A 26215-nucleotide genomic window follows, 5' to 3' on the forward strand; every position below is an offset into this window, starting at 1 on the left:
GTTTTTTTGGTTTTTTTGGGTTTTTTTTTTTTTTTTTGGTTTTTTTTTTTTTTTTTTGAGTAGGAGCCTCCCAGGGTATGACCACGGATTGTGGCACGTGGGATGGATGGATGGATGGAGTGTGTGGGAGATGAGCTTAGAGGTTAAAAAAAAAAACAACCAAAAAAAAAAAAAAAAAAAGGAAAAAAAATTCAAAAAGAGAAGAAAAGGAAAAACCTTCTGTGACCAGGAGAGAGCCACCAACCCCAGGAGCAGACAAAGCTGTCCCAGAAGAGCTGGCTTGGAATTCTGGCAGGGATCGTGGCGTGGAGCCTGCTCTGCCCTGGGAGGACCCCGAGGTGCCCTCCAGGCTGGTTTGGGGCAGGGATGCTCCAGAGGCCCAGCAGGACCAGAATCAGGATTGGGATCAGGATCAGGACTGGCATCTCTGGCTCCTCACCTTCGCTGCTCTCAGGACTGAAGCAGCCCCGCTCTCCTGGACTGCTGCCCTGGGTGCTGGGCTGCTCAAAGCCATAGCTGCCCTGCTTCCACCCCACTGGAATTCCCAGAAGAGTTCCCATCCCGCTGGAATTCCCAGAAGGGTTCCAGTCCCACTGGAATTCCTGGAAGCAGCAGCGCTGATCCCTGTCGCTGGCGATGGGCTCGGGGCAGGGAGGAGCACCAGCTCCAATTTCACAGAATCCCATGATCCCAGATCCCATGATCCCAGAATCCCATGATCCCAGATCCCACGATCCCATAATCCCCAGGCTGGAAGTCACCTTCAAGTCCACGGAGTCCACGCCCCAGCCAAGCCCAGCACCACGTGCCGCGTCCAATCTTCCAATCCCACCCAGGGATGGTGGATTTGCCTTCTCTGGCTTCCCTGAGGTCTCCATGGGAGAGAATTCCACCTGGATGAGTCCCCTCCGTGCTCCCCCCACGTGCTGGAGCATCTCAGCAGCCTCAGAGCTCCCCAGCTCCAAGGAGCAGCAGAATTTTGTGGTTTTTCTCCTTTTTTTTCCTCTCTCAGCTGCAGTGAGGGAGCGTGGATCTCCTTGGAGCACTTTGCTGCTGTCTCATCCCGGGGCTCCGGGACCTCTGGAATCCTGGCTGGAGCTCAGAGCCTTTCCCAGGAACCTCTGGAATTCTGGCTGGAGGTTGGAGTCTCTTCCAAGGACTTTTGGAATCCTGGCTGGAGGTTGGAGGCTTTCCCAATGTCCCCAGCTGGAGTTGGCACCAGATTTTGTCAGGATTTGGGAACAGGATTTGGGGTCAGAATTTGGAAACAGGATTTATCAGGATCTGGGGTCAGGATTTGGGAACAGGATTTATCAGGATCTGGGGTCAGGATTTGTGGGATTTTGGGGACACCCCTGCCTGGGCTGCACCAGATTTTGTCAGGATTTGGAAACAGGATTTATCAGGATCTGGGGTCAGGATTTGGGAACAGGATTTATCAGGATCTGGGGTCAGGATTTGGGAACAGGATTTATCAGGATCTGGGGTCAGGATTTGTGGGATTTTGGGGACACCCCTGCCTGGGCTTCAGGGTCACGGTGCCTTAGGGATCGTCCTGGCATCTCCAGGGGCTCTGAGGAAACCAGGAATCCCAGGCAGAGCTCCCCACCCTCCTGCACTCCACAATCCTCCCCTTTTCCCACCCCATCCTCTTGGAATTCCCGATGTTTTCCCTTCAGAAACCTGGCAGGGTTTGTTCCTGGCGCTGGAGTTGTCTCCTCAGTTTTTGAGGAGCAGCTCTTCCCCCTCAGGGCTCTCCCAGCAGAGCCCAGAGCCTCCCCCAGGCCTCTCCTGGCTCCAGCAGTTCCTGCTGCCCTAGGAAAGTGCTGCTGCTCTTTGGGCTTTCTCTTCCTTCTCACCCAAATCACCCCAAATTTCAAATTTCACCCCAAATTTCAATGCCCCCCCCCCTCCTGAGCAGGGCAGTGCCTTCCCTTGGGTGTCACTGTCACCTTTCCCTTCCTCCATCCTGCTGGTGCTGCTGCCTTCGATTTAAAAGTTTTAAAAAGCAGGGTTTAAAGTTAAAATAGCCAGGTTTGAAAGTTTTTAAAGCCAGGGTTTAAAAGCTAAAATAGCCAGGTTTGAAAGTTTAAAAAAGCCAGGTTTTAAAAGTTTAAAGCCAGGGCTGAGCAGTGTCCTGCAGCTCTGGCCCAGCTGGGATGGGATGGAAGCTGTGGTGCTGATCCTGCTCCTAAACCCACCCCAGATCCCAATCCTGGCTGTTCCTGGCACAGTTAGGATGGGCTTAGGTGCTGATCCTGCTCCCAAATCCACCTAAATCCCTGTCCTGGCTGCTCCTGGCACAGTTAGGATGGGCTTAGGTGCTGATCCTGCTCCCAAATCTACCTAAATCCTAAATCCCAGTCCTGCAGCCCTGGCCCAGCTGGGATGGGATGGAAGCTGTGGGGCTGATCCTGCTCCTAAACCCCCCCCAGATCCCAGTCCTGGCTGCTCCTGGCACAGTTAGGATGGGATGGAAGCTGTGGGGCTGATCCTGCTCCTAAACCCACCCCAGATCCCAGTCCTGGCTGTTCCTGGCCCAGCTGGGATGGGATGGAAGCTGTGGTGCTGATCCTGCTCCTAAACCCACCCCAAATCCCAGTCCTGGCTGCTCCTGGCACAGTTAGGATGGGGTGGAAGCTGTGGTGCTGATCCTGCTCCTAAACCCACCCCAAATCCCAATCCTGGCTGTTCCTGGCACAGTTAGGATAGGCTTAGGTGCTGATCCTGCTCCCAAATCCACCTAAATCCCAGTCCTGGCTGCTCCTGGCACAGTTAGGATGGGGTGGAAGCTGTGGTGCTGATCCTGCTCCTAAACCCAGCCTAAATCTCACTCCTGGCCCAGCTGGGATGGGCTTAGGCGCCGATCCTGCTCCCAAATCCTCCCTAAAGCCGGTGCTGCAGCCCTGGCCCGGCTGGGCTGGGCTGGGACCCCAAACCCCAGGGACACCCCAGACCCCGGAGCTCTGCAGGACCCCGATCCCACCCTGCCCCCCGGCTGGGGGTCCTGCCAGGAATTCCCTCCCCAGGGCCCAGCCCATCCCTGGGGCTGATCCCCCCGAGCCCTCAGAGCTCCGGAGAGCGGAGAGATTCCACTTTTGGGGAAAAAAGGAGAATTTTCAGGTTTGAGGAAAAAGGAGAATTTTCAGGTTTGAGGAAAAAGGAGAATTTTCACTTTTGAGAAAAAAGGAGAATTTTCACTTTTGAGAGCAAAGGAGAATTTTCTCATTTGAGAGTGGAAAATTTTCACCATTTGAGAGCAAAGGGGAATTTTCACCATTTGAGAGTGGAGGAGAATTTTGACATTTGAGAGTGGAGGAATTTTCACATTTGAGAGCAAAGGGGAATTTTCAGCATTTGAGAAAAAAGGAGAATTTCTTCACTCTTGAGAGCAAAGGAGAATTTCTTCAGTTTGAGAGCAAAGGAGAATTTTCTCATTTGAGAGTGGAAAATTTTCACCATTTGAGAGCAAAGGGGAATTTTCAGCATTTGAGAAAAAAGGAGAATTTCTTCACTCTTGAGAGCAAAGGAGAATTTCTTCAGTTTGAGAGCAAAGGAGAATTTTCTCATTTGAGAGTGGAAAATTTTCACCATTTGAGAGCAAAGGGGAATTTTCAGCATTTGAGAAAAAAGGAGAATTTCTTCACTCTTGAGAGCAAAGGAGAATTTCTTCAGTTTGAGAGCAAAGGAGAATTTTCACATTTGAGAATGGAGGAGAATTTTCAAAACTGGGAGTTGAGAATTTTCAGTATTTGAGAAAAAAGGAGAATCTCTTCATTCTTGAGACTGGAGGAGAATTTTCACCATTTAAAAGTGGAGGAGAATTTCTTCACTCTTGAGAGCAAAGGAGAATTTTCAGCATTTGAGAGCAAAGGAGAATTTCTTCATTTTGAGAGCAAAGGAGAATTTTCACATTTGAGAGTGGAGGACAATTTTTAAATTTGGGATTTGAAATTTTTTACCATTTGAGAAAAAAGGAGAATCTCTTCATTCTTGAGACTGGAGGAGAATTTTCACCATTTAAAAGTGGAGGAGAATTTCTTCACTCTTGAGAGCAAAGGAGAATTTTCACATTTGAGAATGGAGGAGAATTTTCAAAACTGGGAGTTGAGAATTTTCAGTATTTGAGAAAAAAGGAGAATTTCTTCATTCTTGAGACTGGAGGAGAATTTTCACCATTTAAAAGTGGAGGAGAATTTCTTCACTCTTGAGAGCAAAGGAGAATTTTCACATTTGAGAATGAATGAGAATTTTCACATCTGAGAGCTGAGAATTTTCACCATTTGCCTGCAAAGGAGAATTTTCACATTTGAGAGTGGAGGACAATTTTTAAATTTGGGATTTGAAATTTTTTACCATTTGAGAAAAAAGGAGAATCTCTTCATTCTTGAGACTGGAGGAGAATTTTCACCATTTAAAAGTGGAGGAGAATTTCTTCACTCTTGAGAGCAAAGGAGAATTCCCACATTTGAGAATGAATGAGAATTTTTGCATTTGAGAGCTGAGAATTTTCACATTTGAGACTTGAGAATTCCCAACATTTGAGAACAAAAGGGAATTTCTTCACTCCTGAGAGCAAAGGGGAATTTCCACATTTGAGAATGAATGAGAATTTTTGCATTTGAGAGCTGAGAATTTTCACATTTGAGACTTGAGAATTGCCAGCATTTGAGAACAAGAGGGAATTTCTTCACTCCTGAGAGCAGAGGAGAATTCCCACCTTTCCCAGCCCTTTTCCATTCCCACCAGGAGAATTCCACACTCTGCTCTGCTCGTGGATTTCAGCACTGCCACATTTGAATTTTTTAACCTGTACAGCAACCCCAAACCGATTTCCAAACCCCCCCTGCTTTTCCCAACTTTTTTAGGAGGAGCTCAAACCCCGACCGATCCTTCTGAGAACCGAGGAAAAACGCAGCTTCCACTTTTTGGGTCGTTTGATTTCATTTTTTTCTGGGAATTCTGGCCACAAACCCCTGGCCAGGCTGAACCCTGGAAGCTCAGACTCACTGCTGAAGTTGGAAAAAAAAATAAGAAAAAAAAATGTAAATATGGATGCAAAAACAAAGCAGCATCTTGCAAGACAATGGATTTATTTAACATTTATTGGTACTTTAAATATTTAGATGTATAAAAGCAACTTGGTGCACTTTTCCTACCTGACAGTATTTTGGGGGGTTTTATGTTCTTTTGTTATGGGTTTTTGTGCTGTCTTTTTTAATCGGTGGAATTGTTAAGTATTTAATTTATTCTTATTATTGATGTGCCCAGAGGACTAGTGCAATTTTTATTCAATACAGTTGGTCTGTATTTCATGGCAGGATTTTTTTTTTTTCCCTTAGTGTTTTTAGGGAATATTTTTCCAAAATTCCTTTTTTTTTTTTTTAATCCCCATCCTAATTTTCTTTTCTTTTCATAAGTGTCACAAGAGCTTTTGGCAATTGAGTGATACATGGTTTACACACCTAAATATCTTTTGTAGTTTTCAATGGGGGGTTTTTTTTTTTTTTCCCTTAGTGTTTTTAGGGAATATTTTTCCAAAATTCCTTTTGGTTTTTTTTTTTTCCCCCATCCTAATTTTCCTTTCTTCCCCCCCTCCCCCTTTTCCCTTTGTGTTCCCATCGTTCAAAACCTCAAATTTGAGATAAACCCAACACCCTGCAATCCCCAAACCAAAAATTTCTCCAGGAAAAAAAACAAAAAACAAAAACACGTTAAGGATGCACTTCTCCCTATTTTCTGTGTTTCTTGCATTTTTATTTCTCCTTGGGTGGGGGTCGTGGGCTCCAAATTTCAATTTGGAGAGCGGGGAAGGCAGAAAATTCCATTTCAATTTTCAAATTGAAATTTGCCTTAGTGTTTTTAGGGAATATTTTTCCAAAATTCCTTTTTTTTTTTTTTAATCCCCATCCTAATTTTCTTTTCTTTCCCCCCTCCCCCTTTTCCCTTTGTGTTCCCATCGTTCAAAACCTCAAATTTGAGATAAACCCAACACCCTGCAATCCCCAAACCAAAAATTTCTCCAGGAAAAAAAACAAAAAACAAAAACACGTTAAGGATGCACTTCTCCCTATTTTCTGTGTTTCTTGCATTTTTATTTCTCCTTGGGTGGGGGTCGTGGGCTCCAAATTTCAATTTGGAGAGCGGGGAAGGCAGAAAATTCCATTTCAATTTTCAAATTGAAATTTGAGCATTTCCAGGCTCTGAGGGAGGTGGGGAAAAAAAAAGAATATTTTTGTTTTTCTTGCCTGAAAAGCAGCTGGATTTGTGTTGCACCAACCTGGCTGGAAGATTTAATGCCCTAAATTGGTTTTTTTTAAAATATTTTAAAATTTTTCTCTATTTTTCCAAGGGGGTGTGAGTGTTTTCTCTTGGATTTAACCACACTTAACAAGAGGAATTTAAAAAAGTCCCCTCAGCCACCAGGATCCTCCATCCTTGGGATTTTTTGGGATCTGGAGGAATTTTTCTCTCTTTATTTGACCCAAGTGCCTGGGCTTGGATCCAGCCTGGGTTTGGATCTCGGGGCTCTGATTCCAACTGGGATTTTCAATTTTCCAGGTTTTTTTTCAGGTTTTTTCAGCCTTGCTGCCTCTGAGCTGGGAAATTTCTTGGATTTTTTAAAGGAAAAAATTTAATAAAAAAATGGGATTGGGAGATTTGATGCCTTTAACCAAAAATCCAGGTGGGAGAAGCTGAGCTGGGCCTGGCATCAAACACAATTATTCATTGGAAAATACCTCTGAGATCATCAAATTCATTAATTAATCACCATTCATTAATCATCTCGCAGCTTCCAGGAGGGAGGATTTTGGGATTGAGAGATCAGGAACGTCCAAAATATCAGGAAATATCAAAATCAGGAGCAGGAGCAGCAAAAATTTTGTGATTTATGCAAGAAAAAGCCAGGAGCTGCTCGAGGAATGCACGGGATTCCTGCCATGGGTGGAAAATGGAATTCTTGAGTTTCTCAACAATTCTTGGGTTGAATTTTGGGGTTCCTCACGATTCCTGATTTGAATTTTTGAGATTTTTTAGCAATTCCTGGTTGGAGTTTTGGAGTTCCTCACAATTCCTGGTTGGAATTTTGGATCTCCTGGTTTGAATTTTTGAATTTCTCACAATTCCTGGTTTGAATTTTTGGAGTTCTTCACCAATTCCTGGTTGGAATTTTTGATTTTTTTAGCAATTCCTGGTTTGACTTTTGGAGTTTTGGAGTTCCCCAGCAGCTCCTGGTTTGAATTTTTGGGTTTCTCTCCAACTCCTGGTTGGAGTTTTGAGTTCCTTAGCAATTCCTGGTTTGAATTTTTGAGTTTCTCACAATTCCTGGTTGGAGTTTCAGAGTTCTGGAGTTCCCCAATTCCTGGTTTGGATTTCTGGGTTCCTCAGCAATTCCTGGTTTGAATTTTTGAGTTTCTCACAATTCCTGGTTGGAGTTTTAGAGTTCTGGAGTTCCTCACCAATTCCTGGTTTGGATTTCTGGGTTCCTCACCAATTCCTGGTTTGAATTTTTGAGTTTCTCACAATTCCTGGTTGGAGTTTCAGAGTTCTGGAGTTCACCAATTCCTGGTCTGGATTTCTGGGTTCCTCAGCAATTCCTGGTTTGAATTTTTGGGTTCCTCAGCAATTCCTGGTTTGGATTTTTGGGTTCCTCAGCAATTCCAGGTTTGGATTTCTGGGTTCCTCAGCAATTCCTGGTTTGGATTTCTGGGTTCCTCAGCAGTTCCAGGTTTGGATTTCTGGGTTCCTCAGCAATTCCTGGTTTGGATTTCTGGGTTCCTCACCAATTCCTGGTTTGGATTTCTGGGTTCCTCAGCAATTCCTGGTTTGGATTTCTGGGTTCCTCAGCAATTCCTGGTTTGGATTTCTGGGTTCCTCAGCAGTTCCAGGTTTGGATTTCTGGGTTCCTCAGCAATTCCTGGTTTGGATTTCTGGGTTCCTCCCCGCTCTGTGCTGTCCCTCCCCGTGCCCGGAATTCCCTCTGGGAATGAGGCTGGGGGGCAGGGGACACCTGGGGGGGCCTTGGTGCCAGCACGGAGCAGTTTGGGTGGAGCTGCTGCTGTCCCCAGAGGTGGCACCTGGGGACACCTGGGGACATTGGGGACACCTGGGACCAGCAGGGCTGCCACGGCTTCGTGTCCCAACAGCAGGGACAGGGATGGGGACAGGGATGGGGACAGGGATGGGGACAGGGATGGGGACAGGGAGAGATCCTTTGGCCCCCTCAGAGGATTTTTGGCCAGCTCTGAAGTTTTTGGCCAGGCCAGAAGCCAATTTTTGGTTATCTCAGATGGTTTTTTGGCCATCTCTGATATTTTTTTGGGCCATCTCAGAGGGGTTTGGGCCACCTCAGAAGCCCCTTTTTTGTTATCTCAGAGGTTTTTTGGCCATCTCAGAGATTTTTTTGGCCAGCTGAGGGATTTTTGGCCATCTCAGAGGGTGTTGGGCCATCTCAGAGGTTTTTTGGCCATCTCTGAGGGATTTTTGGCCAGCTCAGAGGATTTTTGGCCATCTCAAAAGCCCTTTTTTGTTATCTCAGACATTTTTTTGGCCATCTCAGGCACTTTTTGGCCATCTCAGACACTTTTTGGCCATCTCAGACATTTTTTTGGCCATCTCAGACACTTTTTGGCCATCTCCGAGGATTTTTGGCCATCTCAGAAGTCCTTTTTTTGTTATCTCAGAGATTTTTGGCCATCTCCGACACTTTTTGGCGATCTCAGACATTTTTTTGGCCATCTCAGAGGATTTTTGGCCATCTCAGAAGTCGTTTTTTTGTTATCTCAGACATTTTTTTGGCCATCTCAGACATTTTTGGCCATCTCTGAGGGTTTTTGGCCAGCCCGGGGCTCTGCCCTCGCTGTACATAAAATTCCATTCCCAGTTTCCCAGTTCCCAGCCCTGCTCTCCTCCCCGCTCTCTTTGCACCAGGATTTTTTAACCCTTTCCCTCCCCGCACTCTGGACATTCCGGTTTTCTCTCTGTAATCCCCTCTGTACAATTCCAAGGCTCTTTCTTGTGCTGCCTTTTTTTCCCTCTCCCTTCTCTGGTCTCTTGAAGCACTCTTAATAAAAATCTGGATTAAAAACTCCTTCCCTCCTCCTCCTCAGCTTGGTTTCTTGCTGGATTAACCAAAATCTGCGTTTTTAACCCCTTTTTCTTCACCAGGCTGAGCAGTGGGGCACTGAATGGCACAGAAAAATCTGCTTTTTTTTTAAAAAAAAAGTCAAAATCTGTTTTCAGGGCATTTTATTATTTAAAAATAATTTAAAAAACCAAAGTTTGTGGGGTCCAAGGGAGGAAAACGCTCCTGTGCAAACATCCCCATCAAAAATAAAGTTGTTTATTCTGTTTTATGTACAGATAAATTAACAATAATTAACAAAAATTAACAAATATTAACAAAAATTAACATTACCTCGGTTAATAAATAAAACCCCAGCATTCCACAGGAATCAGAGGATTTTTCTGGGACCTAAAGAATTCCCAATCCTGATTTTTTTTTCTCTTTATTTCACTCTGGAAGAGTCGGACTTGGTGGGAATTACCCAGGAAACCCAAAAGCAGCAGAAATTCCAGAGGGAAGGAGGGGCTGGGAATTCCAGGAGGTTTTTGGGAATTCCGGGGGGAGGTTGGGAATTCCAGGTGGGATCAGAACCTGGAGGGGTTTGGGAATTCCAGGATGGATCAGAGCTCCAAGGGCAGGAGGTTTTTCAGAATTCCACGAGGTTTCTGGGAATTCCAGCTGGAATCAAAGCCCAGAGGAGTTTGGGAATTCCAGAAGCTTTTTGGGAATTCCAGCTGGGATCACAGCCCAGGTGAATTCCAAGCACTGCCACGCTCAGGGAGCTCCCAGGGGAGGATCCAGGATTCTTTCCCAGAGAATTCAGGGAATTCCAGGAGAATTCCAAGCATGGCCACACTCAGCTGTGGATCCAGGACATCCCTGTCACTTTTCCCCCAGAATTTGGGAATTCCAGCCCCTCAGCTGTGGATCCAGGACATCCCTGACCCTTTCCCCCAGAATTTGGGAATTCCAGCCCCTCAGCTGTGGATCCAGGACATCCCTGACACTTTTCCCCCAGAATTTGGGAATTCCAGCCCCTCAGCTGTGTATCCAGGACATCCCTGACACTTTTACCCCAGAATTTGGGAATTCCAGCCCCTCAGCTGTGGATCCAGGACATCCCTGACATTTTCCCCCAGAATTTGGGAATTCCCGCCCCTCAGCTGTGGATCCAGGATATCCCTGACACTTCCCCCAGAATTTGGGAATTCCAGCCCCTCAGCTGTGGATCCAGGACATCCCTGACCCTTTCCCCCAGAATTTGGGAATTCCAGCCCCTCAGCTGTGGCTCCAGGACATCCCTGTCACTTTCCCCCAGAATTTGGGAATTCCAGCCCCTCAGGGCTGTCCCAGCTCCTGCCTGCTCCCCACCGGGAGCTGCGGCTGCCCCAATCCCGAGCCTTGGGCTCCCTCCCGAAATTCCCTGGAATTTTCCAGGGCCAGGCTGAGGTCTGGGGCGGGGCTGGAGCCCCCCCGGGCGCGGAGCCTCTGGAAGCAGAAGAGCAGGGACAGCACCAGGGTGTCCAGGAGCAGCTCCAGCATCTCCACCACCGAGAGCACCGAGGAGCCGAACCAGAGGCTCCACTGGCTGCCCATGCTGGACAGCAGCAGGTTCTCCTGGAAAACCCAAAACCACCAGGAATGGGACAGAGTTTGGGGTTTTATTTTGCTTTTTCTATGGTTCTTCTATTCCTCACACCCATATTTGGAGCATATGGGATCAATAGCTCATTTTTCCCTAAATAAAAACCCAAAACCAATCCCAAAGTTCCATCAGCAGGTTCTCCTGGAAAACCAAAAATCATCAAGGATGGGACAGGGCTTGGGGGTTTATTCTGTTTTTTCTATTCCTCAAAACCCTATTTGGAGCATATGGGATCAGTAGCTCATTTTCCCAATAATTTTCCCTAAATGAAATACCAAAACCAATCCCAAAGCTCCATCAGCAGGTTCTCCTGGAAAACCCAAAATCATCAGGGATGGGACAGAATTTGGGGTTTTATTTTGCTTTTTCTATGTTTTTTTTTTCTATTCCTCACACCCATATTTGCAGCATATGGGATCTGTGGCTCATTTTTCCCTAAATGAAAACCCAAAACCAATCCCAAAGCTCCATCAGCAGGTTCTCCTGGAAAACCCAAAACCATCAGGGATGGGACAGAGTTTGGGGTTTTATTTTTTCTATTTTTTTTCTATTTCTCAGTTCCATATTTGGAGCATATGGGATCAGTAGCTCATTTTCCCAATAATTTTCCCTAAATGAAATACCAAAACCAATCCCAAAGCTCCATCAGCAGGTTCTCCTGGAAAACCCAAAATCATCAGGGATGGGACAGAATTTGGGGTTTTATTTTGCTTTTTCTATGTTTTTTTTTTCTATTCCTCACACCCATATTTGGAGCATATGGGATCAATAATTATTTTTTCCCTAAATGAAAACCCAAAACCATCAGGGATGGGACAGAGTTTGGGGTTTTATTTTGCTTTTTCTATGTTTTTTTTTTCTATTCCTCACACCCATATTTGCAGCATATGGGATCTGTGGCTCATTTTTCCCTAAATGAAAACCCAAAACCAATCCCAAAGTTCCATCAGCAGGTTCTCCTGGAAAACCAAAAATCATCAAGGATGGGACAGGGCTTGGGGGTTTATTCTGTTTTTTCTATTCCTCAAAACCCTATTTGGAGCATATGGGATCAGTAGCTCATTTTCCCAATAATTTTCCCTAAATGAAAACGCAAAACCAATCCCAAAGTTCCATCAGCAGGTTCCCCTGGAAAACCAAAAATCACCAAGGATGGGACAGAATTTGGGGGTGTATTCTGCTTTTTCTATTCCTCAAACCCATATTTGGAGCCTTTTTTGGTCAGTAACTCATATCCCAAAAATTTTCCCTAAACAAAAAACCCAAAACCAATCCCAAAGCTCCAAGCAGCAGATTCTGCTGGGAAAAAAAAAAAATCTGATTTTTTATTTATCTGAGCTCTGGGAACAGGAATTCTGCTGTTGGCCTCATGCACAGCCTGGGAGTTAAGCTAACTAATAATTAATATTAACATATAAATAAGTATATATATATATTTTAAATAAATGTATATTAATTAATAATAGCATATAAACAAATATCTATTTCTATATCATGTAAAATAAAGCTTAAATTAATTCCTATTAATTAATAATTACTATTATAACAGAAATAAACAGATATCTTTTTCTATTCTTTACAATGAAGGTAAATAATGAAATCCTAGGAACGAATCCCTCCCAGGACTCTCAGGAATTCCATGGAAAGGGAATAAAGGAGGAGTTGTCACCTACTGAGAGCAGCGGGGCCTCGTGCACAGCCTGCGAGCTCAGCTGCCGGTAGAAGATGGTGACCTTGGCAATGTCCCTCCTGCAGGGACACCGCAGCTGGCACCGGGACATCCCGGCTGGGACTGGGACATCCCGGCTGGCACCGGGACATCCCGGCTGGGACTGGGACATCCCGGCTGGCACCGGGACATCCCGGATGGGACTGGGGCATTCCCAGCTGGCACTGGGACATCCCGGCTGGGACTGGGGCATTCCCAGTTGGGACTGGGGCACCCCCCGTTGGGACTGGGACACTCCCAGCTGGCACCAGGACATTCCCAGCTGGCACTGGGACATCCCGGCTGGGACTGGGGCATTCCCAGTTGGGACTGGGGCACTCCCAGTTGGGACTGGGACATTCCCAGCTGGCACTGGGACATCCCAACTGGCACTGGGGCATTCCCAGCTGGGACCGGGACATCCGGGCTGGGACTGGGGACATTCCCGTTGGGACCGGGACATCCCGGCTGGGACTGGGGCATTCCCAGCTGGCACTGGGGACATTCCCAGCTGGGACTGGGGCATTCCCAGCTGGCACTGGGACATCCCAGCTGGCACCGGGACATCCCGGCTGGGACTGGGACATTCCCAGCTGGGACCGGGACATCCCGGCTGGCACCGGGACATCCCAGCTGGGACTGGGGCATTCCGGCTGGGACTGGGACAGTCCCAGCTGGGATGTCCCAGTGCCAGCCGGGATGTCCCAGTGCCAGCCGGGATGTCCCAGTGCCAGCCGGGATGTCCCAGTGCCAGCCGGGATGTCCCAGTGCCAGCCGGGATGTCCCAGTGCCAGCCGGGATGTCCCAGTGCCAGCCGGGATGTCCCAGTGCCAGCCGGGATGTCCCAGTGCCAGCCGGGATGTCCCAGTGCCAGCCGGGATGTCCCAGTGCCAGCCGGGATGTCCCAGTGCCAGCCGGGATGTCCCAGTCCCCGCTGGGACCGGGACATTCCCAGCTGGGCCTGGGGCATTCCCAGGTGGGACTCGGACACTCCCAGCTGGGACTGCGGCATTCCCAGCTGGCACCGGGACATTCCCCGTTGGGCCCGGGACATCCCAGCTGGCAGTGGGGCATTCCCAGCTGGCACCGGGACATTCCCCGTTGGGACCGGGACATCCCAGCTGGCACTGGGGCATTCCCAGCTGGCACTGGGACATTCCCAGTAGGGACTGGGGCATTCCCAGCTGGCACTGGGACATCCCAGCTGGGACTGGGGACATTCCCAGTTGGGACTGGGGACATTCCCAGCTGGCACCAGGACACTCCCAGTTGGCACCAAGACATTCCCAGCTGGCACTGGGGACATTCCCAGTTGGGATTGGGACACATTTTTTGGGGACTTATTGGGAATTTATTGGGGTTTTTTTGGGCCTTATTGGGGATTTATTGGGAGTTTGTTGGGGATTTATTGGGGTTTTTTGGGGATAATCATGCAGGTTTTCCCATTGCCCTCCCTTGCCCAGCCCAGACCTCATGGATCGGGATGACCCCATGGATCGGGATGTGACCCCATGGATCGGGATGTGACCCCATGGATTGGGATGTGACCCCATGGATTGGGATGACCCCGTTGGGATTGGGATGACCCCACTGGGATTGGGATGACCCTGTTGGGATTGGGATGACCCCATGGATTGGGATGACCCCATGGATTGGAATGACCCTGTTGGGACTGGGACGGGGATGACCCCGTTGGGATTGGGATGACCCCGTTGGGACTGGGATGACCCCATGGATTGGGATGACCCCATGGATTGGGATGTGACCCCATGGATTGGGATGACCCTATTGGGACTGGGATGGGGATGACCCCACTGGGATTGGGATGACCCCGTTGGGATTGGGATGACCCCGTCGGGACTGGGATGACCCCGTTGGGACTGGGATACCCCATGGATCAGGATGAGCCCAGGATTTACCTGCTGCTGCTGGAGTTGTAGCCGTTCTGGTGCCGCAGAGCCTGGCGCACCCAGTCCTGCCACGGGAACGTTGGCATTGGAATGTTGGCATTGGAATATTTGCTATTGGAATGTTGGCATTGCAATGTTGGCATTGGAATGTTTCCAATGGAATATTTGCATTGGAACATTTGTTATTGGAATGTTGGCATTGCAACGTTGACATTGGAATGGTGGCATTGGAATATTTGCTGTTGGAATGTTGTTAATGGAATGTTGGCATTGGAATGTGGGCACTGGAATGTTGTTAATGGGACGTTGATCATGGAAGGTTGGCATTGGAATGTTTGTTATTGGAATATTGTTAATGGAATATTTGTTATTGGAATATTGGCATTGGAATGGTTTCATTGGGAGATTCCTTATTGGAATGTTTGATATTGGAATATTATTGGAATGTTTCTATTGCAATATTAATTATTGGAATATTTGTTATTGGAATATTCATTACTGGAATGTTTCTACTGCAATGTTAATTATTGGAATATTTGGTTTTGGAATATTCATTACTGGAATGTTTCTATTGGAATATTTGTTATTGGAATATTCATTACTGGAATGTTTATTGGCATATTCATTATTGGAATATTTGTTATTGGAATATTCATTACTGGAATGTTTCTACTGGAATATTTGTTAGTGCAATATTCATTATTGGAATATTTGTTATTGCAATATTAATTACTGGAATTTTTGCAGTACCTGGGATTTTGCCGAGGGCCACTTGGCTGTGCCAGCTGAGACCTTGTACAGGGATTCCCTGGGGAGAAAAAAGCAGGAATTCTGAAAATCCTGGAATTCTGAGCAGCAGGAGCTGCCCAGGGAGAATTCCCAGAAATCCAGAAAATTCCCAGGGCAGCTCTTCAGAAGTTTGGGAAAAGCTTCCCAATTCAGGTGACAAAATAAACCCTGAATAATTAAATACAATAAATATAATCAGTAGAAATAAATTTATCTATTAAATTAAATATTGATTAAATAGAATAAATAGAAAGAATTAAATTTAAATTAGAAAAATATGGGACCGTTAATTTTAATTTCCATCACATTTAGATGACATTAAATTTCGAATAAATTTAATTTTAATTTCAATTAAATTTTGAAAAAGATGGGAGCATTCCATTTGAAAATTGAACTGAGATTTTTGGGGCTGACCTGCAGGGTTTGGGGCAGTGCTGGAAACAATCCAGGCGGTGATTCCTGAGCCGGGAGTAGAGCTGGTAAAAGCAGTGCCCTGGAAAAGGGGATGGAAGGAACAGGCTTGGGAATTCCCAGGAATTCCCACTCCCTTGGGAATCATCCCGAAGGAAAACCATCAGAATTAAATCCTAAAATCCTGGAATGAAATCCTAAAATCCCGGAATTTTGGGTTGGAAAGGACTTTGAAGACAATTCCCAACCCCGTGGATCCAGGATCCTTTAAACTCAGGGAACTCTGGGATTCCAAGGATTTCCCGGGGACTCAGGAATTTCCAGGGATTTTTTTTTCCCCAGGGATTCAGGAAATCCCAGGGATTTTTCCCCGAGACTCACTGAATTCCCAGGCTTTATTTTAATTACAAAATTCAATATTTTTATTGTTTTTGCTCACCCCAGGCGGGCTGGTGGCTGTAGTCACTATTCCCTGGCAATCCCAGGGATTTTTTCCTGGGACCCAGTGAATTCCCAGAATTTATTATTATTGTAATTATTACAATATTCAGTATTTTTATTTATTTTGCTCACCCCAGGCGGGCTGGCGGCTGTAGTCGCAGTAGCGCGCCCCGGCGGGCAGCGGGTAATAGAAATAGCCGCAGCCACAGCGCCGCAGCATGGCCCGCTGGAAACACGAGTGCAGGCAGGCCTGGAGACGGGAAAGCAGGGAAAAATATGGGGATAAACCAAAAAAAAATTCCAAATTTCTAGGATGGAAATGGTAGGAGAAAAAGGGGGGAGAAATTTTGGATAAATGAGGAAAAAATCTGAGTGGAGTTATTAGGAGAAAAGGGGGGAAAATTGGATAAATAAAAATAAGTTCTGATTGTAGAGGGTGAAGTTCTTAGGGAAAAGGGTTAAAAAAATTGGGTAGGGCAGAAAAAAATCCGAATCTTTAGGATGGAATCTATAAGAGAAAAGGGGAAAAAATTTGGATAAATGAAAAATATTCTGAATCTGTAGGGTGGAGTTCTTAGGAGACGGGGGCAAAAAAAAATGGAGTTGTTGTTGTAGAGCAGCTCAGCCTGGCTAAGCCGGGTTTAGCTAGGCCAGGTTTAGCTAGGCCAGGCTCAGTACCTGCAGGGTGTAGGAGTTGTTGCAGAGCAGCTCCTGTAGAGCAGCTCAGGCTGGCTAGGCCAGGTTTAGCTAAGCCAGGCTCAGTACCTGCAGGGTGTAGGAGTTGTTGCAGAGCAGCTCCTGTAGAGCAGCTCAGGCTGGCTAGGCCAGGTTTAGCTAAGCCAGGCTCAGTACCTGCAGGGTGTAGGAGTTGTTGTAGAGCAGCTCCACGGCCACGTCGGCCCCGTCCGTGGTGCACCTGCCGTAGTTGCCACCCAGGCGATTCACCTGGTCCTGTGGGGACACAAAGGAGCTGGGCTGATTAATTAGCAGGGTTCATTAATTAGTGCCCCGAGTGATTAGCAGGGTTAATTGGAGCCCTGGGTGACGAGCAGGGTTAATTAGAGCCAGCCATCACCCTCAGGACTGCACTGCGGGAAGGGCAGGGAGTTAATGAGCAGCAGAGCTGGGCCTTGGTAATTAATATCAGGGAAACAATATAGATTAATGTAATTAATAAACAACATATTATATACATTAATAGTTTATATTTTATATATAAAATGTATTAAATCTATGAAATATATTATGTGTTATGTATTAAGTGGGAATGAAATCAGGCTCCAGCATTTTGAGAGCCAAAAGAACATTTGGGATCTTTTTATTTGGGGCTGAGCCCAGTGAGGGGACAAGAGGACCCCGAGCCTGCCGGGTGTCCCTGTGCCACCAGCGGGGACATCCCAACCCTTGGTGGTGCCAACCCTCCTGGACTCCAAACGGCCACGTTTGGGATCGTTTTATTTGGACCTGAGCACAAGGAGAGGAAGAAGAGAGGAAGGAGAGGACCCCAAGCCCACCAGGTGTCCCCGTGCCCACAAGGGGCCGTGCCCACCTGGCGGATGCCAAAAGGGATGGGATGGGATGGGATGGGATGGGATGGGATGGTTTCACCCACGCCCACCTGGCGGATGCCAGAAGGGATGGTTTGGGATGGCTGGGATTAGTTTGATTTGGGATGGCTGTGTTTGGTTTGGTTTGGGATGGTTTGGGATGGTTTCACCCATGCCCACCTGGCCGATGCCAAAAGGGATGGGATTGTTTGGGATGGAATGGGATGGTTTGGGATGGATGGTTTGGGATGGTCTGGGATGACCTGGGATGGTCTGGGATGGTTTCACCCACGCCCACCTGGCGGATACCAAAAGGGATGGTTTGGGATGGCTGGGATTGGTTTGGTTTGGGATGGCTGGGTTTGGTTTGGGATGGTTTGGGATGGCTGGGTTTGGTCTGGGATGGTTTGGTCTGGGGTGGTTGGTTTGGTTTGGGATGGTTTGGGATGGTTTCACCCATGCCCACCTGGCCGATGCCAAAAGGGATGGGATTGTTTGGGATGGAATGGGATGGTTTGGGATGGATGGTTTGGGATGGTCTGGGATGACCTGGGATGGTCTGGGATGGTTTCACCCACGCCCACCTGGCGGATACCAAAAGGGATGGTTTGGGATGGCTGGGATTGGTTTGGTTTGGGATGGCTGGGTTTGGTTTGGGATGGTTTGGGATGGCTGGGTTTGGTCTGGGATGGTTTGGGATGGCTGGGTTTGGTCTGGGATGGTTTGGTTTGGGATGGTTTGGGATGGTTTGGGATGGTCTGGCATGGTCTGCCCCACGCCCACCTGGCGGATGCCGATGGTGGTGGCGATGCCCGGGCGGATGTGGAAGCCCTCGTGCTCCAGGAACGGCGTCTGGTTGTGGCTGTGGATCATCACCTTCACCCCGGCCACGGTGGACAGCAGCGGGATGTGCTCCTTCTGCTCGGCCCGCAGGATCAGGGACAGCCCTGGGGACACACAGGGGGACAGGAGATCAGCTGGGGGACAGCAGGACAGCTGGGGGGACAGGAGGACAGCTGGGGGACAGATCAGATGGGGGACAGCAGGACAGCTGGGGGGACAGGAGGACAGCTCCCACTGCTGGGTAAAGGATCAGGGACAGCCCTGGGGACACACAGGGGGACAGGAGGACAGCTGGGGGACAGCAGGACAGCTGGGGGACAGCAGGACAGCGGGGGGACAGCAGGACAGCTCCCAGTGCTGGGCAAAGGAGCAGGGACAGTCCTGGGGACACACAGTGGGACAGGAGATCAGCTTGGGGACAGGAGGACACCTGGGGGGGACAGGAGGACAGCTGGGGGGACAGGAGGACAGCTGGAGCACCCAGCGCTGGGCAAATCCCTCCAGTCTGGGTTTGGGTCTCAGATTTGGGCTCTGGGATCCCTCAAGAGCCATGTTCAATCCTTTGAGCCCTGGTGACAGTGGCAGCTATTCCAAGCCCTCAATAACCCCATAATATTATAAATATATATGTATAAAATAAATGATAAGTGATAAATAATTATTAATAATAAACTTATAAGTAAAATCCAAATCCCTCCTGTTTGGGTTCGGGTCCCAGATTTGGGCTCTGGGATCCCTCAAGAGCCATTTTTAATCCTCAGAGCCCTGGTGACAATGGCACCTAGTCCAAACCTTCAATAATCCCATAATAAACAATAAAAACCCTATAAATAAAACCCAATAAACCCCAATATTCTGCAATAAACATTGTAAGAATATCCTGCTCCAAACTAAAAAGAAATTCTGTTTCTTTAAGCCCAGATGTGGCTGGCATGGCTGTCACACAAGCCAATAATTTGTGCCACCAGACCAAAAGAGAGGCCAAAATTTGCTACTAAATCCTGCACTAAGGACCAATATAATTATTTATCTTAATTTCAGCCCTTTTTGCCCATTTTGCAGATCACTCACCATAAGGAATTCCTGGTTTTGTGGCTGCCCAGAAGGGATCTGTCCCCTTGCTGTTGAAAGTGTAGCAGCTCCCAAAAACTGGGTGGTGGAAGTGAACATAATCACTGGAAAATCAGAGATTTGATGGACTTTTAATGGAAGATCAAGAGAAACGTGATGGGGTTTTAATTACAAGTGTGACACCACCTTAATTCCAAGCTGGACGTGTTTGGGACAGGGGGAAGGAGCTGTGCATTCCCTGGAAACCCCAAATTCACAGAAACACAGAGTCACAGGATCCCCAGGTTGGGAGAGACCTTCAAGACCATGGAGTCCAACCCAGCCCCAACACCTCAGCCAAACCCCGGCACCCAGTGCCACGTCCAGGGATGGTGACTCCAGCACCTCCCTGGCTCCTGGGAATTCCCAAAATTCCCCCAAATTCACAGATTCCCCATGTTGGAAGAGACCTTCAAGACTATGGAGTCCAACCCAGCCCCAACTCAACCCTGGCAGCCAGTGCCACATCCAGGCTTTGTTAAACCCACCCAGGGATGGTGGCTCCAGCACCTCCCCGGTTCCTGGGAATTCCCAAAATTCCCCCAAATTCTCAGAATTCCCCGATTCACAGAATTCACAGGATCCCCAGGTTGGGAGAGACCTTCAAGACCGTGGAGTCCAACCCAGCCCCAACTCAACCCTGGCAGCCAGTGCCACACCAGGCTTTGTTAAACCCACCCAGGGATGGTGACTCCAGCACCTCCCTGGCTCCTGGGAATTCCCAAAATTCCCCCAAATTCTCAGAATCCCCAGGCTGGAAGAGACCTTCAAGAGCATTGAGTCCAACCTAGCCCCAACTCAACCCTGGCATCCAGTTCCACACCAGGCTTTGTCAAACCCACCCAGGGATGGTGGCTCCAGCCCCTCCAGAACTTCACCCCCTCTCTGTACAACACCTCTCCCCGACCTCCCAGCTGCACTTCCCCCGGTGCCCCCCGGGGCTGTGAGCCCCTGTCCCACCCACCTGGGCCTGCAGGGCTCCCCGTCATACTGGCAGGAGTAGACCAGGTCCTGGAAGCGCTGCTGGTGCCGGGCCAGCGCCGGGGGCAGCTGGGCCATGACGTTCATGTAGTGGAAGCGGTACCACTCCAGCAGGGCGTCCATGCCCGACGGGTGCGAGTTGTAGAAGCAATTCCCGCCTGTGGAATTGCACTGGGACACCGGGAAAGGGCAGGGGGGGAAGGGAAAAGGAGCTGTGGTTGGTGGGGGAATTGTCGGTGTTATGTGGTAAGAGTTGTTGTGTTGTGTTGTGTTATGTTATGTTATATATTATATTGTATTACATTATATTACATTATATTACATTATATCGTATAATATTACATTATATTATATCATATCATATCATATTGTCATATGATATATTTTTAATATATATATATATATCTAAATTATTGTATTATATGGGAACTATTATTATCCCTATAATAGTAATAGATTATTACCATAATATATTACTACCATAGGAATTATTATTACAGTATAATAATTATTGTTATAGTATATTATATTGTACATTATAATATAATGTATCTATTATATTATATTGTTTATATTTTTATATATATAAATAAACCCCCCTATTATTATTCCCAGAATAGTGATAGATTATTTTGATGTAAATCCCATCCAGGTATTTTGGGGTGAATCCCCAGTTTCTTTGGGGTGAATCCCCATCCCAATCCCCAGGGATTTTTTTGGGGTGAACTCCCAGGTATTTTGGGGTGAATCCCCAGTTTCTTTGGTGAATCCCCAGGTATTTTGGAGTGAATCCGCAGGTATTTTGGGGTGAACTCCCAGGTATTTTGGGGTGCACCCCCCCCACCCCGAGGTGCCCCCGCTGCCCCGCCGCGCCGCTCACCAGCCGGAATCCCACTCTGGAATGTTTTTTGCCTGCCCTGGGGTCCCACATCCTGACCAGGGAGAAGTTGTGGCTGAGCCTGAAGCCAGCGCTGCTGAGGTTGGCCCAGGCCTGGACACATTTGGCCCTGTCCTTGTCCCTGTCCTTGTCCCTGTCCCTCAGGTGGGACAGCCTGGCCGAGGCCTTGGGGCCGTACAGGAAGGTCAGCGACTCCTCGGCCATGAGCTCCAGCTGCTCCAGCTGCTCACTGACCAGCTCAAACCTGCAGGGATTGGGGAAAAAAATCAACATTTTGGGGAAAATTCCACATTTCTGATCTCTCACTGACCAGCTCAAACCTGCAGGGATTGGGGAAAAAAATCAACATTTGGGGAAAAATTCCACATTTCTAATCTCACAGGTTCCATGGAAAAGTTATTCCTTGGGATCTGTAGAAGAATATCCAGAAACTCTGCTGCTCAGCACACTTAACTCTAACAATATTCATTTAATATTTAATTCATTAATTTCTCAAACCTTTGGGACCCATCCCAGACCATTCCCAGACCTTTAGGGACCCATCCCTGACCATTCCCAAACCTTTGGGACACATCCCTGACCATTCCCAAACCTTTAGGGACGTGTCCCTGACCCTTCCCAAACCTTTGGGACCATCCAGATGTGCTGGGATGGCAGATGGGGGTGGCTGTGGGATGCATCCAAGGGGTTTCTGACCCTTCCCAAACCTTTAGGATGCATCCCAGACCATCCCCAAACCTTTAGGACCCATCCCAGACCATTCCCAAACCTTAGGACCCATCCCAGACCATTCCCAAACCTTAGGACCCATCCCAGACCATTCCCAAACCTTAGGACCCATCCCAGACCATTCCCAAACCTTAGGACCCATCCCAGACCATTCCCAAACCTTAGGACCCATCCCAGACCATTCCCAAACCTTAGGACCCATCCCAGACCATTCCCAAACCTTAGGACCCATCCCAGACCATTCCCAAACCTTAGGACCCATCCCAGACCATTCCCAAACCTTAGGACCCATCCCAGACCATTCCCAAACCTTAGGACCCATCCCAGACCATTCCCAAACCTTAGGACCCATCCCAGACCATTCCCAAACCTTAGGACCCATCCCAGACCATTCCCAAACCTTAGGACCCATCCCAGACCATTCCCAAACCTTAGGACCCATCCCAGACCATTCCCAAACCTTAGGACCCATCCCAGACCATTCCCAAACCTTAGGACCCATCCCAGACCATTCCCAAACCTTAGGACCCATCCCAGACCATTCCCAAACCTTAGGACCCATCCCAGACCATTCCCAAACCTTAGGACCCATCCCAGACCATTCCCAAACCTTAGGACCCCTCCCAGACCATCCCCAAACCTTTAGGACGTGTCCTTGCCCACCCCCAAACCTCAGCTGACCTGTAGGGATCCAGGTTGCAGATGGTGACGGCCGGGAACATTTTGGGCTCGGAGTCCATGGACATGGTGAGCACCACGGGGTAGGCCCAGAACTGGCTGAACATGAGGGCAAACTGCCAGTAGAGCATGCCCAGGCTGGCCAGCAGCAGCAGCGTCCAGAACGCCGTCTTCATGCGGTTCCTGCCGGAGCACACCAGGCGGATGGTGCCGTGGATCGTGGTGTTCTTGCAGAAGAACTCAAACATCTCCTTGTAGGAGCTGTAGAACTCGATCAGCCCTTCCTCAGCTGCTGCTGCTCCTCCTCTTCCTCCTCCTGGCAGCTCTGGCTCCATCATCTAAATGGCTTCCTGGGCGTGGGAAACAATGGAAAATCGTGTTAATCTGAGGGAAAGACTCTTCCAAAGAGGCTTTTTCAAACAGGCCTTGTCCCAAAGAGGTCTTTTCAAAGGGGCGTTTTCCAAAGGGGCGTTTTCCAAAGAGGACTTTTTTCCAAAGAGGCTTCTCCCAAATGGGCTTTTCCAAAGAGGTCTCTTCCTAAGAGGGCTTGTCCAAAGAGGCCTTTTCCAAATGGCCATTTCCAAAACAACTTCTTCCAAATGGGCTTCTCCAAAGAACCCTTTTCCAAATGGCTTTTTGCAAAGAAACTTTTCCCAAACGGGCTTCTCCAAAGAACCCTTTCCCAGATGGCCTTCTCCAAAGACCCCTTTCCCAAACGGCCTTTTCCAAAGAACCCTTTCCCAGATGGCCTTTTCCAAGGAGGCCTTTCCCAGGAGCATGCCCAGGCTGGCCAGCAGCAGCAGCGCCGGAGCACACCAGGCGGATGGTGCCGTGGATCGTGGTGTTCTTGCAGAAGAACTCAAACATCTCCTTGTAGGAGCTGTAGAACTCGATCAGCCCTTCCTCAGCTGCTGCTCCTCCTCTTCCTCCTCCTGGCAGCTCTGGTTCCATCATCTAAATGGCTTCCTGGGCATGGGAAACAATGGAAAATCGTGTTAATCTGAGGGAAAGACTCTTCCAAAGAGGCTTTTTCAATCAGGCTTTGTTCCAAAGAGGTCTTTTCCAAAGGGGTGTTTTCCAAAGAGGACTTTTTCCAAAGATGACTTTTTTCCAAAGAGGACTTTTTTTCCAAAGAGGCTTCTCCCAAATGGGCTTTTCCAAAGAGGTCTCTTCCCAAGAGGGCTTTTCCAATGAGGCCTTGTTCCAACGGGGCTTTTCCAAAGAAACCTTTTCCAAACGGGTTTTTCCCAAATGGGCCCTTTTCAAAGAGGATTTTTGAGGTCTTTTCCAAAGAAGTCACTTCTAAAGAGGCTTTTCCAAACAAAGCTTTTCCAGAGAAACCTTTTCCAAACAGGCTTTTCCAAAGAGGACTTTTCCAAACACAGTTTTTCCAAAGAGGCTTTTTCCAAAGAGGTCTTTTCCAAGACGCTTTTCCAAAGTGTTTTTTCCCAAGAGTCCTTTTCCAATCAGTTCCAAAGAGGCTTCTCCCAAATGGGCTTTTCCAAAGAGGTCACTTCCCAAGAGGGCTTTTCCAATGAGGCCTTGTTCCAACGGGGCTTTTCCAAAGAAACCTTTTCCAAACGGGTTTTTCCCAAATGGGCCCTTTTCAAAGAGGATTTTTGAGGTCTTTTCCAAAGAAGTCACTTCTAAAGAGGCTTTTCCAAACAAAGCTTTTCCAGAGAAACCTTTTCCAAACAGGCTTTTCCAAAGAGGACTTTTCCAAACACAGTTTTTCCAAAGAGGCTTTTTCCAAAGAGGTCTTTTCCAAGACGCTTTTCCAAACACTTTTCCAAAGTGTTTTTTCCCAAGAGTCCTTTTCCAATCAGGTTTTTTCCAAAGTTGCCTCTTCCAAAAAGGCCTTTGCAAAGAAGCTTTCCCAAAGTTTTGTTTTCCAAAGAAGCCTTTTCCAAGCAAATCCCCAAATGAGCTTGTAATTAGGAAAACCTGACAATAAAATTGCAGAGAATCTGAATGCAGGGAGATTCCCCCAGAATCTGCATCCAGGAAGGAGCAAAGAACCCAAATTCTGCTGCTGCTGAGGAATTCTGAGGAGCTTTCCCACACTTCCAGAGGATTTGGGACTAATGCTGGGAAGTTTGAGGCCAAAAAAGGTGAGGAATTTTCTTCTTTCCAAGAACTCCAAGGAGAAGGGTTTAATTCTGAAGCGTCAACTCATTGTGGATCCACACAGATTTGTAATTCATGATGAGGGAATATTGCTAGTGGAATATTCTGAGTTAAACATTATTATTTTTTATTTATTTATATATTTATTTTTATATATTATTTATTATATCTATTATTTATTACATTATTGTTTCTTATTTATTCTTGTTTTATGGGCCTAAACCAAGACTGGCTCAAAACCACTATGGCTTCATCCTTATGGCAAAGAATGAGGGAAAAATTCAACTTTCAATGGGTTGAATTAGAAAATTAGAAGCTGGTTTTAATTTTTTTCTGTAGGATCTCATTCTGCAGAATAAACAGGATGAATTCATCTCTGAACTCTGCTCCAAGATGAAATAGAGGAGGGGCAGGCAGGAATTTTGGGATGGAAATGGAGAAAAACAACAGTTGGATGCACAGAGGGGATGAGGCAAATTAGGGTGTGGAGAAAGAATTTAATTAAAAAACTGTAGAAACCACTGGAAATAAAATAAAAACACCCTCAGAGTGTTTATTGAAGGCCACCAAAATATTAATTAAATAATATTACAATATTATTAATATTAATTAACATTATTAACAGTGATTTTGCCAGATAAATAGGAATTTAGGTATTTGTATTTTACAGCAGTGAAAAGAAACTGAAAAGAAATTGAAAACCACTCAAAAGAGCAGCATAAATACAATTAAAAATCCAGATTTTTTTTATTATTATTATTTCTTCCAGTAATTAAAACATCTCCTGTGCAATTCCAGGGATAATTCCAGCATTTCTGAGCATGGAAAACTGGCTCTGGTGGCAGTGTGGGACAGCAGAGTGACGTTGGGACATTTCCGTGTCCTGAAGGTGACAAGGTGAGAATTCCCAACATGACAGCAGCCCGTGAATCACCCTGCTCATTATGTCATTAAAAGGAGTTTACTGAGTCCAAACTTTGGGACAACCTTTGCTCCAAATCAAAAAATAAAATAAAAATTAGGGATACAGGGATAGAGGTTGAAATCGAGGAGAGCAGAAGAAGGTAAAGGATTGCTGGGAGAGGTTCGGTGATGGAATTAAGGAAATTAATTTAATTTAATGAAATTAAAGCTCTGAGTCTTTAGCCATGAGGAAATGTGGAATTAAAAAAAAAAATATAATGACCCAAAATGAATGTGAAAAGAATCCAGCCCTTGCTCATGAGGAAATGTGGGAAAAAAAGGAAGAATTACTCAAAATGAATGCTAAAAGAATTTATCAAACACTGACTTTTTAAGTCTAATTTTGACTATAAAAACGCCCAGACAAA

At 47.0% G+C, this 26215-nt stretch overlaps 1 protein-coding gene across 1 annotated transcript; it reads right to left on the minus strand.

Moving 5' to 3' along the window:
- Positions 1-4227: 4227 nt before the first annotated feature.
- On the minus strand, positions 4228-23624 carry SCNN1D (sodium channel epithelial 1 subunit delta). The gene is made up of 14 exons (XM_041419847.1): positions 23549-23624; positions 22761-23058; positions 21333-21594; positions 20436-20623; positions 19433-19536; positions 18302-18465; positions 16824-16922; positions 16104-16221; positions 15534-15612; positions 15081-15138; positions 14340-14395; positions 12386-12461; positions 10439-10684; positions 4228-4287 (listed from the first exon to the last, which is right to left on the minus strand). Exons 1-14 carry the CDS (start codon positions 23622-23624, stop codon positions 4228-4230), a joined length of 1884 nt encoding a protein of 627 aa, XP_041275781.1.
- Between the last annotated feature and the right edge of the window lie 2591 nt (positions 23625-26215).

Source organism: Onychostruthus taczanowskii, unplaced genomic scaffold (genome assembly GCF_017590055.1).
Source record: "Onychostruthus taczanowskii isolate IOZ18803 unplaced genomic scaffold, ASM1759005v1 scaffold61, whole genome shotgun sequence".
In the NCBI taxonomy this organism is placed as follows: domain Eukaryota; kingdom Metazoa; phylum Chordata; class Aves; order Passeriformes; family Passeridae; genus Onychostruthus; species Onychostruthus taczanowskii.

Coding starts and splice junctions, on each gene's coding strand:
- SCNN1D (XM_041419847.1), bottom strand. CDS start 23,624: ATGTTTGAGTTCTTCTGCAAGAACACCACGATCCACGGCACCATCCGC. Junction 18,466..19,432: donor AAAACCAGGAATTCCTTATG/GTGAGTGATCTG, acceptor GTGTGTCCCCAG/GGCTGTCCCTGATCCTGCGG. Junction 16,222..16,823: donor ACAACTCCTACACCCTGCAG/GTACTGAGCCTG, acceptor TCCCGTCTCCAG/GCCTGCCTGCACTCGTGTTT.